General features: G+C 36.1%; 1 protein-coding gene across 1 annotated transcript; it reads right to left on the reverse strand.

Annotated features, from left to right (window-relative positions):
• Window positions 1-301: 301 nt before the first annotated feature.
• Window positions 302-3,292, reverse strand: LOC109179901 (receptor-like protein 12). The gene is made up of 2 exons (XM_019329381.1): window positions 2,010-3,292; window positions 302-1,865 (listed from the first exon to the last, which is right to left on the reverse strand). Exons 1-2 carry the CDS (start codon window positions 3,277-3,279, stop codon window positions 472-474), a joined length of 2,664 nt encoding a protein of 887 aa, XP_019184926.1. The 5' UTR covers window positions 3,280-3,292; the 3' UTR covers window positions 302-471.
• Window positions 3,293-12,428: the final 9,136 nt, after the last annotated feature.

Here is a 12,428-nt window from a genome sequence, read left to right on the forward strand (position 1 = left end):
TAATTGAGAGGAACTAATATGAATACATGAATTGAATAATTTAGAAGGAAAAAGCGCAATAAGCATTAATTCATAAGAAAAAAGCATCATTTTCCGTTTTATTAATTTATAGTAATTCATTTTCCAACTTAGATTCCAATTAGAATTAGAGTCCAAATTGTTCCCATCAATCCATCATGGCATCAATGCATCATCATCTTCAATTCATAATATGAAAAATAGCGCGTGAACTAGAAACCATTATTCATAATAGAATGTACACTTCTATTTGATAAATTTTAAAAAAATGTCCACCAGGGTCTAGCTCATCAGTTGGTTTGACTGATCACTTTAAAATCTCGTTCCATCGACAGTAACCGATTAGAGGAGATAAAAACACAAGCATATAATAAGAGAAACTATACATTGCTTCAAGATTATTGTTGAATTGCTTCATCTGGCCGGCCCTTATTGCGTAGACCACTTAGACTTTTAGTCCCCAAGTACTAACCTTACAAGCCATCGAGGTTTTCCATATTTAAATATAAGATATCCAATGGTAAGACCAAAGGGTATGCCACAACAGTATCCAACAATAACACTCCACCATTCAAATCCAAACAGAAAAGGTTGTGAATCATTCACATCTTGTGCTTGCCCTTCACCCATGTCTTGGCATTGTAAAGTTAGTGGTAATCCACACAAAGCCACATTACCCAAATAGGAATTGTTGCTAAATGTGTCAAACTGTGAACCACAAGGTATACGACCAGAAAGATTATTATAAGAAACATTTAGTATAGCTAGAAATGTCAACGATTTTGAAAGTTGTTCCGGAATCTCACCCACTAGGTGGTTTGATGACAGGTCCAGTACCTCAAGAGTGGTTAAATTTTGTAATGATGATGGAATATAGCCGGTGAGCTGGTTGTGTGATAGATTGAGGAACTGGATGATATGAAGCTTTCCTAAAGATTTTGGAAGCTCACCATGGAAGTGGTTATTGGATAAATCAAGAGATATGCAGATATCAAAATGCACCACTAGAAGCTCCACCCCTTTCCACACAAGGCTTATTGAAGCTTCATAAGATGACAATATTTCATCATCATTCTCATCCTGCATGGCTTTAAAGTTCTCCAGATAACATTTTGGCAAAAGACCACTGAACTCATTGTGTGAGATATCAAATATATGCAGCTTTGGAAATGGATGTGCAGTGCTTGAAGTGCATATTTCACCATAGAAATGATTAGATCTCAGCACAAGAACACGCAAATCCGAAAGAGTACCTAACCAATCAGGGAATGAGTCATGTAACATATTGTTTCCAAGATCTAGAAATTTAAGATTGCTGCAATTCTTCAAGCCTTGTGGCAATGGCCCTTCCAATTGATTGCCATTCAAATTGAAATACTCCAAGTTGTTTCCATTTGTACATACTCCTGGAATAGTTCCTTGAATTTGATTTCTAGCAAAATTTATAACCTTAAGTTCACTGCTTAGGCTCTCAAAACACATAGGTAGCGGACCATGTAAATTGTTGTCAGACATATCAAGAAACTGCAAGGAACTCAAACTGCACAACCCTGTATCTTTGCCATAAATCAAACTCGAACTTATTGTTTGATTTATGTCATTTCTAAGGATTGGAATTGGAAGTACCGTGCCTCCAAGCTGGTTTTTAGAAACAAGTAAAGTTTCCAAACTTTTTAATTTTCCCAAACATTGTGGAATTGAACCATCCAAACTATTGTTTGTTAAATCAAGAATCTCAAGGGAACGAAGATTGCATAGGGCATCAGGAATATTTCTTTGGAGCATGTTGGAGCTGAGAGAAAGATATCTTAGTGAGGTTATATTTCCCAAGCATTGTGGAATTGAACCTCCCAAACTATTGAGATATAAATTAAGAATCTCAAGGGAACAAAGAGTGCATAATGTTCTAGGAATATTTCCTTGCAACACATTGTTGCTGAGAGTAAGAGTTCTAAGTGAGGTTATGTTTCCCAAGCATTGTGGAACTGAACCTCCCAAATTATTGAAGGACAACTCTAGATCCTCGAGGGATTGAAGATTGCAAAGTGTTGTTGGAAAATTTCCTTGCACCCTGTTGGAACTAAGAAAAAGATATCTTAATGCGGTTATATTCCCCAGGCATTGTGGAAATGGATCTCTCAAACTATTGAAAGACAAATACAAACTTTCAAGGGAGAGAAGATTGCAAAGTGTTGCAGGAATATTTCCTTGCACCGCATTGGAATGGAGAGAAAGATGTCTTAATGAGGTTATATTTCCCAAGCAGTGTGAAACTAGATCACCCAAACAATTGTTATATAAATCAAGGGTTTCAAGGGAGTGAAAGTTGCATAATGTTCTATAAATATTCCCATGCATCTCATTGGAATCTAGAGAAAGATGCCTTAGTGAGGTTATATTTCCAAGGCATTGAGGAATTGGACCACTAAAATTATTGTTGAATAAATAAAGAGTGTCAAGGGAGTGAAGATTGCATAGTGCTTCAGGAATATTCCCTTGCAGCATGTTGGAGCTTAGATGAAGATTAATTAGTGAGCTTAGATTTCCAATTGTAGGAGGTATTAAGCCATAGAAATGGTTGGCACGTAGGTCAAGTTGTTTAAGCTTGGATAGCTTGGTTAAACTTGTTGGAATTGGGCCATGGAAAACATTTCCCCTACAATCAAAAGTTTGAAGCTTGCTCATATTAGAGAATGTTGCATGTGCAATTTGGCCGGTGAAAGAATTGAAAGATAAGGAAAGTGAAGTAAGGTGTTGAAGGTGGCTTAGTTGGGAGGGAATAATACCACCGAGATTGTTAAAGCCAAGGTTCAAGAACTGAAGATTTGTTAATCTTCCAATCTCGGTTGGTATAAAATTTATAAAACGGTTAAAACTGAGGTCCAAGAACACTAGCTGGGAAAGGTTAGCAATAGCGTATGGAATTGGTCCAGTGAAACTATTATAATGGAGACTAAACCGGGTGAGGTTAGGTAATGAAATGAAATCAAGGGTTTCAAGTGTACCTGAAAGGCTAGAATTATCCAGCTCTATCATATGAATAGCTCCAGCATTGTTGCAAGTGATGCCAGTCCAATTCCAGCAAATACTGTCAAGATTTGCAATGGACCATGAATGAAGAACATCGGTATTGAATAAAGTGTTCTTCCACTTCAGAAGGGCTCTTCCCTCTGTTCTTTGTGATGTTGCAATCTCCAAAGAAAGTGAAAACAGAAGAAGAGTATGAATTGCAAAATAAAGCATTTGGGAAGTGGCCATCATATCACTATGTTTAATTTCTAGCTTCTCTCGCACAATAATAATGTACCCCTATTTGTATAAGTGGCAGCACTGGCACTATCAGTAGTCAACTAGTCATGACAAGTCTTCTCAAGACTTAACGTTGCGTAAGTAATGGGCTATAAAATACTTTGGAATTTTGTATTTCTTTCTTTTTCACTTGACCTAGTCGTCAGTGCAACGCAAATTATTTTGTAGACTCAGTTCCAACTTGCAAGGTATACTCCGATCTCAATTTACCTTTTAAAAATTTACAATATTTATATTATGAACACACAATGTTAACATATGTGTAATTGATTATCTTGTTTTTTATTCACAAGTTATTTTTTAATACTGGAGTAACACAATATTAACAAATTAGAATTTGATTACTTTATATTGTATTTAAATTTTAAAATTCTACAGCTGTTATGTGTTTTGACTTAAAAACACAATTTATATTCAAGATGTTCATAATTTCAATATTAAAAATACATAATTTAGGATCAGAATCCACCTTGCAAGGTGGACCTTAGTCCATGGTATAACTCTCCGTGCAAACCGTATAGTTTCTTCTAATCAAATTCTCTCAATTTTACCAAGTGACTTGTAGTCCACTGGTATCAGGTTGCTCCCTTAAGTGGGAGGTGTAAGGTTTGAACCTTAGTTGAGACAATATTGTGTATATGTAGGGTATCCCCTTCCTTATAAAAAAAAAAAAAATTCTCTCAATTTTTCTTCCTTATATATCATTAATTTTCAGCAATTCATTTTCATGTTTAAATTGCAATTACAATCCAAGTTTAGATTGTGTCAAGAATCGGCTGAGATGGAAAACGGTAGAATAAAAAACAAAGGAAAAAGGGTCAAATACACCCTCGAACTTCATATGAGAAGTCAATTAGGCCCCCGAACTTTGGAAAGTTACAATTAGACACATCAACATATTAATTTAGTGCATCAAGACCCAAAAACCTAATAATGACCTACAATAGCAGGTCAATAATGCACAGACAGAGCTCCGGCGAGCTTTGGGGAAAATCCGGCAATGACGCGACTAGCAAGTCACCGGAAAAGGCGACTGGTTAGCGATTATGGAAAAATTCCGATCAATTGGGCGAAATTTCTCCGGTATCAATTTCGTGGTAGGTTCCGTCCAGCGGCGTTGTTCTGCGTACAACAATTTTCTTCTCGCGAATTTTGGTCTTGTAGCAGCTAATTCCAGTCGGCGGCTAACAATCTGGGTGGCAGTGTGTTCTGGATTCTTGTTTAATTTTAGCAGCATCGAATTGTTTCTTGCGAACAAATCTGGGCAAAAATTCTTGACTTTTTCTTCCATTGTTTTAATTTGCCTTTTCCTTCATTGTTTTATCAGCACTATTATGTTGAATTTGGATTGCTTGCCTAGATTTTTCTTCAATGGATTTTGTTAGTTGGTTCATATCAGTACTAACAATTAAACAAAGTGCAATATAATGCAAATTAATCTAAAGAACAATATTTAAAAGGAAGAGGACCAGAAAGAATTAGCCGATGTCCAAAATTGATTCCAATTTGAAGAATTCAATTCGCTACTGCTCGTCAAAGTGGATTACTGATGATGCCAAATTAATGGTTGCCGATCAGAGCTACGTCTCGAAATATGTTGCGCCGAACCAGAAAATCGCACAACTAAGAACAGAGTCACTGTTACACCGGAGGACTCAATGCCACACGCATAACAGAAATCGCCGCAACAACTGCCCCGATAGCCTTAGAAATTCTTCTGTCGCCTTTTCCGGCGACTTGCTGGTCGCCCCGTCGCCGGATTTTCCCGAAAGGTCGTCGGACCTCTGCCTATGCATTATTGACCTGCTATTGCAGGTCATTATTAGGTTTTTGGGTCTTGATGCACTAAATTAATAAGTTAATGTGTCTAATTGCAATTTTCAAAAGTTCGGGGGTCTAATTGACTTCTCACATAATGTTTGAGGGTGTATTTGACCCTTTTTCCCAAAAACAAATAAACAATAGATGTGGAACTCAGGAAAACAACAAAGTTGAGTAGTTGAGTACTAAATGGGTTAGAAAATTAAAAAGAAAAAATTAAAAAAAAAAAAAGAAAGAAAAAAGAGAGTCTAACTTGTTTATGGGGTTGAATGGATATACGCGGCAAATTATGCTGTGGAACACGATTTTAAAACTGTTCATAATTATAAATATAGAGTTCAAAAATTATGAACATATAGTTCTATAATTATGAACATAGAGTTGTGAACATATAATTCTATAATTATGAATATAGAGATTCAATAATTGTGAATATGAAGTTCAAAAATTATGAATATATAGCTTTATAATTATGAACATATAGTTCAGTAATTATGAAAATAGAGTTATGTAATTGTGAATATAGAGTTCAATAATTATGAATATGAAGTTAAAAAATTATGAATATATAGTTTTATAATTATGAACATATAGTTCAGTAATTATGAACATAGAATCGTGTCGACCTTACAATGTGGACACGGATCCATTGGAGGCATATTATTGTGTGGACCATGGTCCACACAATGTTATATGGACCATAACAAAAAGTATATTATTTTTGTACTGAATATACATTATATTTGTAATGAGTGTACATTATACAATATAATGTACACTCAGTACAAAAATAATGCAAATCCCTTGAATACAATGTACATTATTTTTGTGCTGAATGTAGATTATTTTTGTACTGAATATACATTATTTTATAGTATACAAAATATGGTCCATACAACTTGTATGGACCATGTTCCACACAATAATGATTGACGACTGGATATATGCAATCTAATTCTTTTTTCCTAATAGTTCTATTGTGAACTAGCTGCATGGTTTTTTCTTTTTTACAATAGTAATATTGTCAAAACATGCCCATTGTGCGGGGTTGGCCCGTTTAGCCCAGATTTTAGGTGGGTTGGGTGGGAGAAATCCCAACCCGGCTCATTTTATCTGGGTTAAACGGGCTAAGCCTTTGTAACCCGCAGGTTATACGGGCTGGCCTCTTTTTTTTTTTTTTTTTTTTTTTTGTTAATAAAAAAAACCCCTAAGTCTAAATACTAAATTTATTCTCTGATTTTTCTCTACACACACCACACACAAACTCAATTCCCTAGTTCTTTGCCGATGTTCTCTGCGAAGATGCGAAGTGCGAACTGTGAAGTCCGATTGCGCGAAGAAGGGAGCCAGGCCGAAGACATTCGCCGGCAACCTCGACCAGGCAAACCAGCGACTGGCGACTTCTGTCTTCCGAGTTCCGACCTGCGCCGTCTGCGTCTCAAGCTCTCAGCGTCTCTGCAAGATTGCAACCGCTAAGCTCCGGTCTCTCATATGGAATATGGAACTATGGAGTACGGAGTATGGAATATGGGACTTGAAAACTTTGAATGTTGATTTTTTTTTGTTGAAATCTTTGAATATAAATAGTAATTTTGTGTGTTAGAAATTAGAATATTAGATAAATAGATATGTGTGTGAATAATAAATTAATAAATAATATTTTTTATAATTTATTTTTTTGGACGGTTTTGCGGGCTGGCCCGTTTGACCCACTAGCCCGTCACTACACGGGTTGGGCTGTAAATCCCAACCCGTGTAAAAATAAGCCGACCCCGACCCGGCCCGTGTGCCGCATAACCCGAGACGGGTCAGCCCATACGGGCCGACTCTATTGTCGACCAGTGTGCATGTTGTTACGTGCACTGAACCTATACCTATTTTTTCTCTTTAAATTTATATTTATATTTATTTACCTTTTAATACAAATAAAATTAATTATAAAAAAATCATTAAAATCTGTTAACTGAAATCTTTTAAATGACTATTTTTTTTTTAAGAAGAAAATGATTGTTTTTTTTTAAAGAAAAAAAATAAATCAATAGATACATAAACTATTTGCTTTAATTTAATGTTTATGTACATTAAGCAATTTTTTTTTAATAACATAGTTGACAAATTTAGTGTTAATGAAAATGTATTAACATGAACTATATAGTCTATATATAGAAGGAACATTATTAACATATATACTGCATAGTGAATTAAAAATGTATATTATTATGTAGTATGTACCTACAATTTATTGTTTATGTACATTGAACTTTGTTTTTATGAATATATAGAATGAACATTATGAACATATATTATAACGCGAATGAAAATACATATGATGTAAATTCAGTTTAGTATTTGTGCACATACATTAATGTTAAATTTTATATATAGAACAAATATGTTGAATATAGTACATGATAATGCACGTTAAAGATAATCCACTAGTTGACACGTAATATAAAACACTATCATTTTTTACCGAGAAAAGGGTCAAATAGGCCATTGAACATTTCGCGAAAAGTCAATTAGCCCCATGAACTTTGTAAAAGTGCAATTGAACATATGAACTAATGATTTTGAGTCATCCGACCCCATTAGCCGGTTACCTCCCCGACAAGTGTCGGTAACTGCCATCATAGCTCGCCACATAAGCTGTGTTTTTAATTATTTGGATTGCCACATCAGGCATAAATTTAAAATAAAAAAAATATTTCCCCTTATTCTTCTTCTTCTTTATTCTCATCGTCTTCGTCTTTAGCTAGATCAAATCGTCTTCTTCCCCCCTTTAATGGCAAGCTCAGCATTATTAAATGTGGAATGCTCTTTGCTAATTCTGGCCATTACCTATCTTAGCAAGTGAGAAATACCAGGGCCTCCGTCACCGTTTCATGAACAACAACGAATTGCCGGTAGATGCGGACTCCGTGGCTTGAGGAGAGAAGTTTACAATATGGCTTCCAAGTGTTTCATGATATTCAATCTCCTCCACGTACTTTGTTATCCCTCAATCATTTTGGCTCATTCCCTTCTCTTCCTCGGGAGATTTTATTGCGTTTAATCCCAGCTTCGATTCCGATTCATGCCTCAAAATTATCAAGTCAGATGGTCCTAAAGGATGGACGCTGGTCGGAGACCGGACGGCGTTCTGCCATGCCTGGAGCCCAACGGAAAACATCGTAATTTTCACTTCAATAGGGCCTATATTCGACTCCGTTAAAGCCACGGTGCAGACCGCTTGCCTCACTTTCGATCCTTCCAATTTGACCGACGGCGATGATGATTCAGACGAAATCCCCGTGGAATTCAAGGTTTTGACGAAAGAAGCCACCGGCAATAACGCATTTCCGTCTTGCTCGCCTGACGAAAAACACACCGTTTTTCGTTCTGGCCGGTCCGGCCACAAGAATCGCTACACAATCGATTCTCTCATTGGCGAATTAGACGGCGGAATCCGACAGTTAACAGATGGAGCCTGGATTGATACCATGCCTAGCTGGTCATTGAACGGAAAATTGATCGCTGATTCCGCCACCAGAGCAAGTGACGAAGCAGAATACAGAAGAAGAAGAACAGGGGAAAGTAAATTATTATATTTTTTAATTTATGCTGATGTGGCAATCCAAATAATCAAAACACAACTTATGTGGCGAGCCACGATGGCAGTTACCGACACTTGTCGGGGAGGTAACCGGCTAATGGGGTCGGATGACTCAAAATCATTAGTTCATGTGTTCAATTGCACTTTTAAAAAGTTCATGGGGCTAATTGACTTTTCGTGAAATGTTCAAGGGCCTATTTGACCATTTTCTCTTTTTTACCGGAATACACTATATAATTTGTCGAATTAACAAATTAAACAAATTCCACTATGGTCAAAAGAAAACATCAGCAATGAAAATCAAAGAAAAGGTAACAAAGAAATTACATAGGGAATTAAAAGAAATTTATTAAATGAATACTATGTCAACATGGTGAATGTGATTATGGGTGTGGTGAGGATCACATGGAGCGAATATATAGAGATACTAGATAGAATCCTTGTCTAACACGAATAATATAGTCCTAGTATAATATGGATAATAGAGTCCTAATATTCCCCCTCAAGCACAAGTTTGGTCAGCCAAAACATTGAGCTTGGAATGGAGTAAATTAAAACGTACAGACGAAAGAGACTTAGTAAAAATATCCGCTATCTGATCTTTAGTAGAAATTGACTTGTAATTCCTTCTTTGCTACTTTATCACGAACAAAATGGTAGTCGATCTCGATGTGCTTGGTGCAAGCATGAAACACCGGATTAGCACATAGACAAGTAGCTCCCAGATTATCACACAGAGTTTGGGCGCAGAAGGTGGCGCAAACTCGTGAACCAGGCGCAGGGAGCTTGCTTAAGCCCATACAAAGAACGTTGAAGGAGACAAACGTGCCCGGGCATCGTTTTGTCTTCATAGCCAGGGGGCTGGCGCATATAAACCGTCTCAGCAAGATTGCCATTTAGGAAAGCGTTGTGAATGTCTAACTGTCGAATAGTCCATCAACGAGAAATAGCTAAGGATAAGAGAAGTCGTACTGTAGTCCGTTTGACCACGGGACTAAAAGGCTCAAAGAAATCCTCACCGGCAACCTGATTGAATCCCTTGGCAACTAATCGAGCCTTGTAATGCTCAACAGAACCAGCATACATAGTAGAGGACGTCAATAAGGTGGGATCAGGAGTGGCATGATTTGTGGCCCCAATGTTGGGAAACCACTGATGAGAGTCATCCATAGAACCTTCAACACCAGAAACAGCGATATTCGCCTGAGGATCCGGATTTGGAGTGAAACGATGCCAACATGTCGTAGCTATATGCCCTTGCTTGTTTCAAAGTTGACACCGAGGGCCTGAGTTGGACCGCCCCCGGCCACGGCCACCGCGCCCTTTTCTGCGGCCGCTACCTCCTCGATTTTGCGGACTGCCGCCGCGACCACCGTGCTAGTCAGGCCTGGCTACGGGCACGACATGTTGATCATTGAATACAGAAAATAAATGAGTCTGCCAGAATAGATAATTCCAGGAGGTCAACTTTAACGAAACAAAGTGATGAGCCGATGAGAGGCTACCACTCGCAGGCACCGTAGGAATTTCGGTAACAGTCCGTTCAGAGGAACCAAGAACAGAGCCGTCATTAACACCGATATTTTCCATGGAAAAACCTAGCTGATACCAGATGAGAATATATTTTCTTTATTCAATGATAATGTCTGAGAGTACAGGGAGCGAATATATAGAGATGCTAGATAGAATCTTAGTCTAACACGAATAATATAGTCCTAGTATAATATGGATAATAGAGTCTTAATAGTGAGATATTCTACCTATAGAAATTAAACCCCAATCTGAGTAATAAATATATACTTAGTGGGAAGGGGGAACCTTTTATATTACCATCCCAAAAAATGAGTGAGTGTAAAAAATGAGTGAGCATCAATCAACTATCAACTATGTCAAGTTACCACATATTGTCAATGTGTCATTGCCCAACCCCTTTACTAATAAGTAATTTGTATTGCTTCCAATTGTACAACAGATAAGGTAGACTAACTAGTTCATAATCTTCATATCATAGTAGCTAATCGCCTAATCCTATATCTTTAGAGTTTTTTTTTTTTTTTTTTTTTTTTTTTTTTTTTTTTTTTTTTTGCAAACTATAACTTTAGAGTTTTAGTCACAATGCTTTCTTCTTTTTACAGGTTCATCTTAACTTGAACCGTGTAACCTTTTAGGCCCCTTTAGCCCAATTGTGATTGGTCCCTGTAAGTGTAAAAAGTAATACACATTAAACCCAAATTGAGTTGACATTATTAGTTGTCAAAATCTAGTTGTTGTTAGGCTTTGGGTCTAGTCCAGTTTTTGTGGCAAATTATTGTATGGACCATGGTCCACACAATGTTATGTGGACCATAATAAAATGTACATTTTTAATATACTAAATGTACATTATTTTTGTACTGAATGTACATTATACAATATAATGTACACTCAGAACAAAAATAATGTACATTCTCTGAATATAATGTACATTATTTTTGTATTGAATGTACATTATTTTTGTACTAAATGTACATTATTTTACTGTAGACAAAATATGGTCCACACAACTTGTGTGGACCATGGTCCATACAATAATGATTGAGTTTTTGTAATAGCGCACTCAATCAGGATCAACATCGGAATGCACTTTAGGAAAGCAATTTATATCATACACCACGGCGCGCGTTGCAATGTGCGCCCATATATAAAACGACGTCGTTTTAAATTTTTTTTTTTTTTTTTTTTTTTTGAAATTTCCTGCCCCAGTGAATGACAGTAATTTTTTCTTTAAAAAAACCCACGGTTCAAAAATGTACGTAATGTTATACTAGAATACACATAATTGTGTACATGAATGTACATAATTATATAACAAAATATACATACATACTCTTTTTAAAAGATAATACACATAATCTAATATAATACATAATAAACATAAACTTTTAACATAATACACATCAACTCTTAACATAATATACACAAATTTTCTGATTCGAATGTACATAATTGTATAAAAAGAATGTACATAATTATATAAAAAATGTACATAACTGTATGAACAAATATACATAATTGTATGAACAAATACACATAATTGTGTGAACCAATACACATAATCCCAGCAACTTCCTACAGCGCCTCCCAAAATGACCCAAAACGACGTTGTTTTGGGAGGTGCGCGGCGCACAGTGCTATGTGCGCCGTGGTGTAGGGTATAACGACTACTTTAGGAATGCTGAAACTCATTCAACAACCAAGTTTGTTTCAGACCCTATTTATATGGTGTTTTAAATCAAGTGGTGCTGCTTCTTCTGAAGATTTATTAGCGGCACAATTTCAGACAACGAAATTTTAATAGAAAACAAATTATAAATCATACATCTTCTATATTGATATGATATTTATAAATATTTACTTCTGGAAACTATGGAATTTTCGACCAACTAAAAGTGATCTTAAATCAAGTCGAAAGTCTTGTTCCGACCACTTTTGGTTTCCGGAAAAATCTTTGTTGCTATTTTCGAACACTTTTTGCTTTCGACTTGATTTAAGATCACTTTCAGGTGGTCGGAAATTCCATAATTTCCAGCAGTGATTTTTTTTCTTTTAGCTGGCAGATCAATTTCACATTTTTCTAAAAGCAATTTGATTACAATAACACGTAATAGAAACTTCTAGATTACATTGACTAGATGAAATAAAAAATAAA

This window comes from Ipomoea nil, unplaced genomic scaffold (assembly GCF_001879475.1).
Source record: "Ipomoea nil cultivar Tokyo-kokei standard unplaced genomic scaffold, Asagao_1.1 scaffold0980, whole genome shotgun sequence".
Classification (NCBI taxonomy): Eukaryota; Viridiplantae; Streptophyta; class Magnoliopsida; order Solanales; family Convolvulaceae; genus Ipomoea; species Ipomoea nil.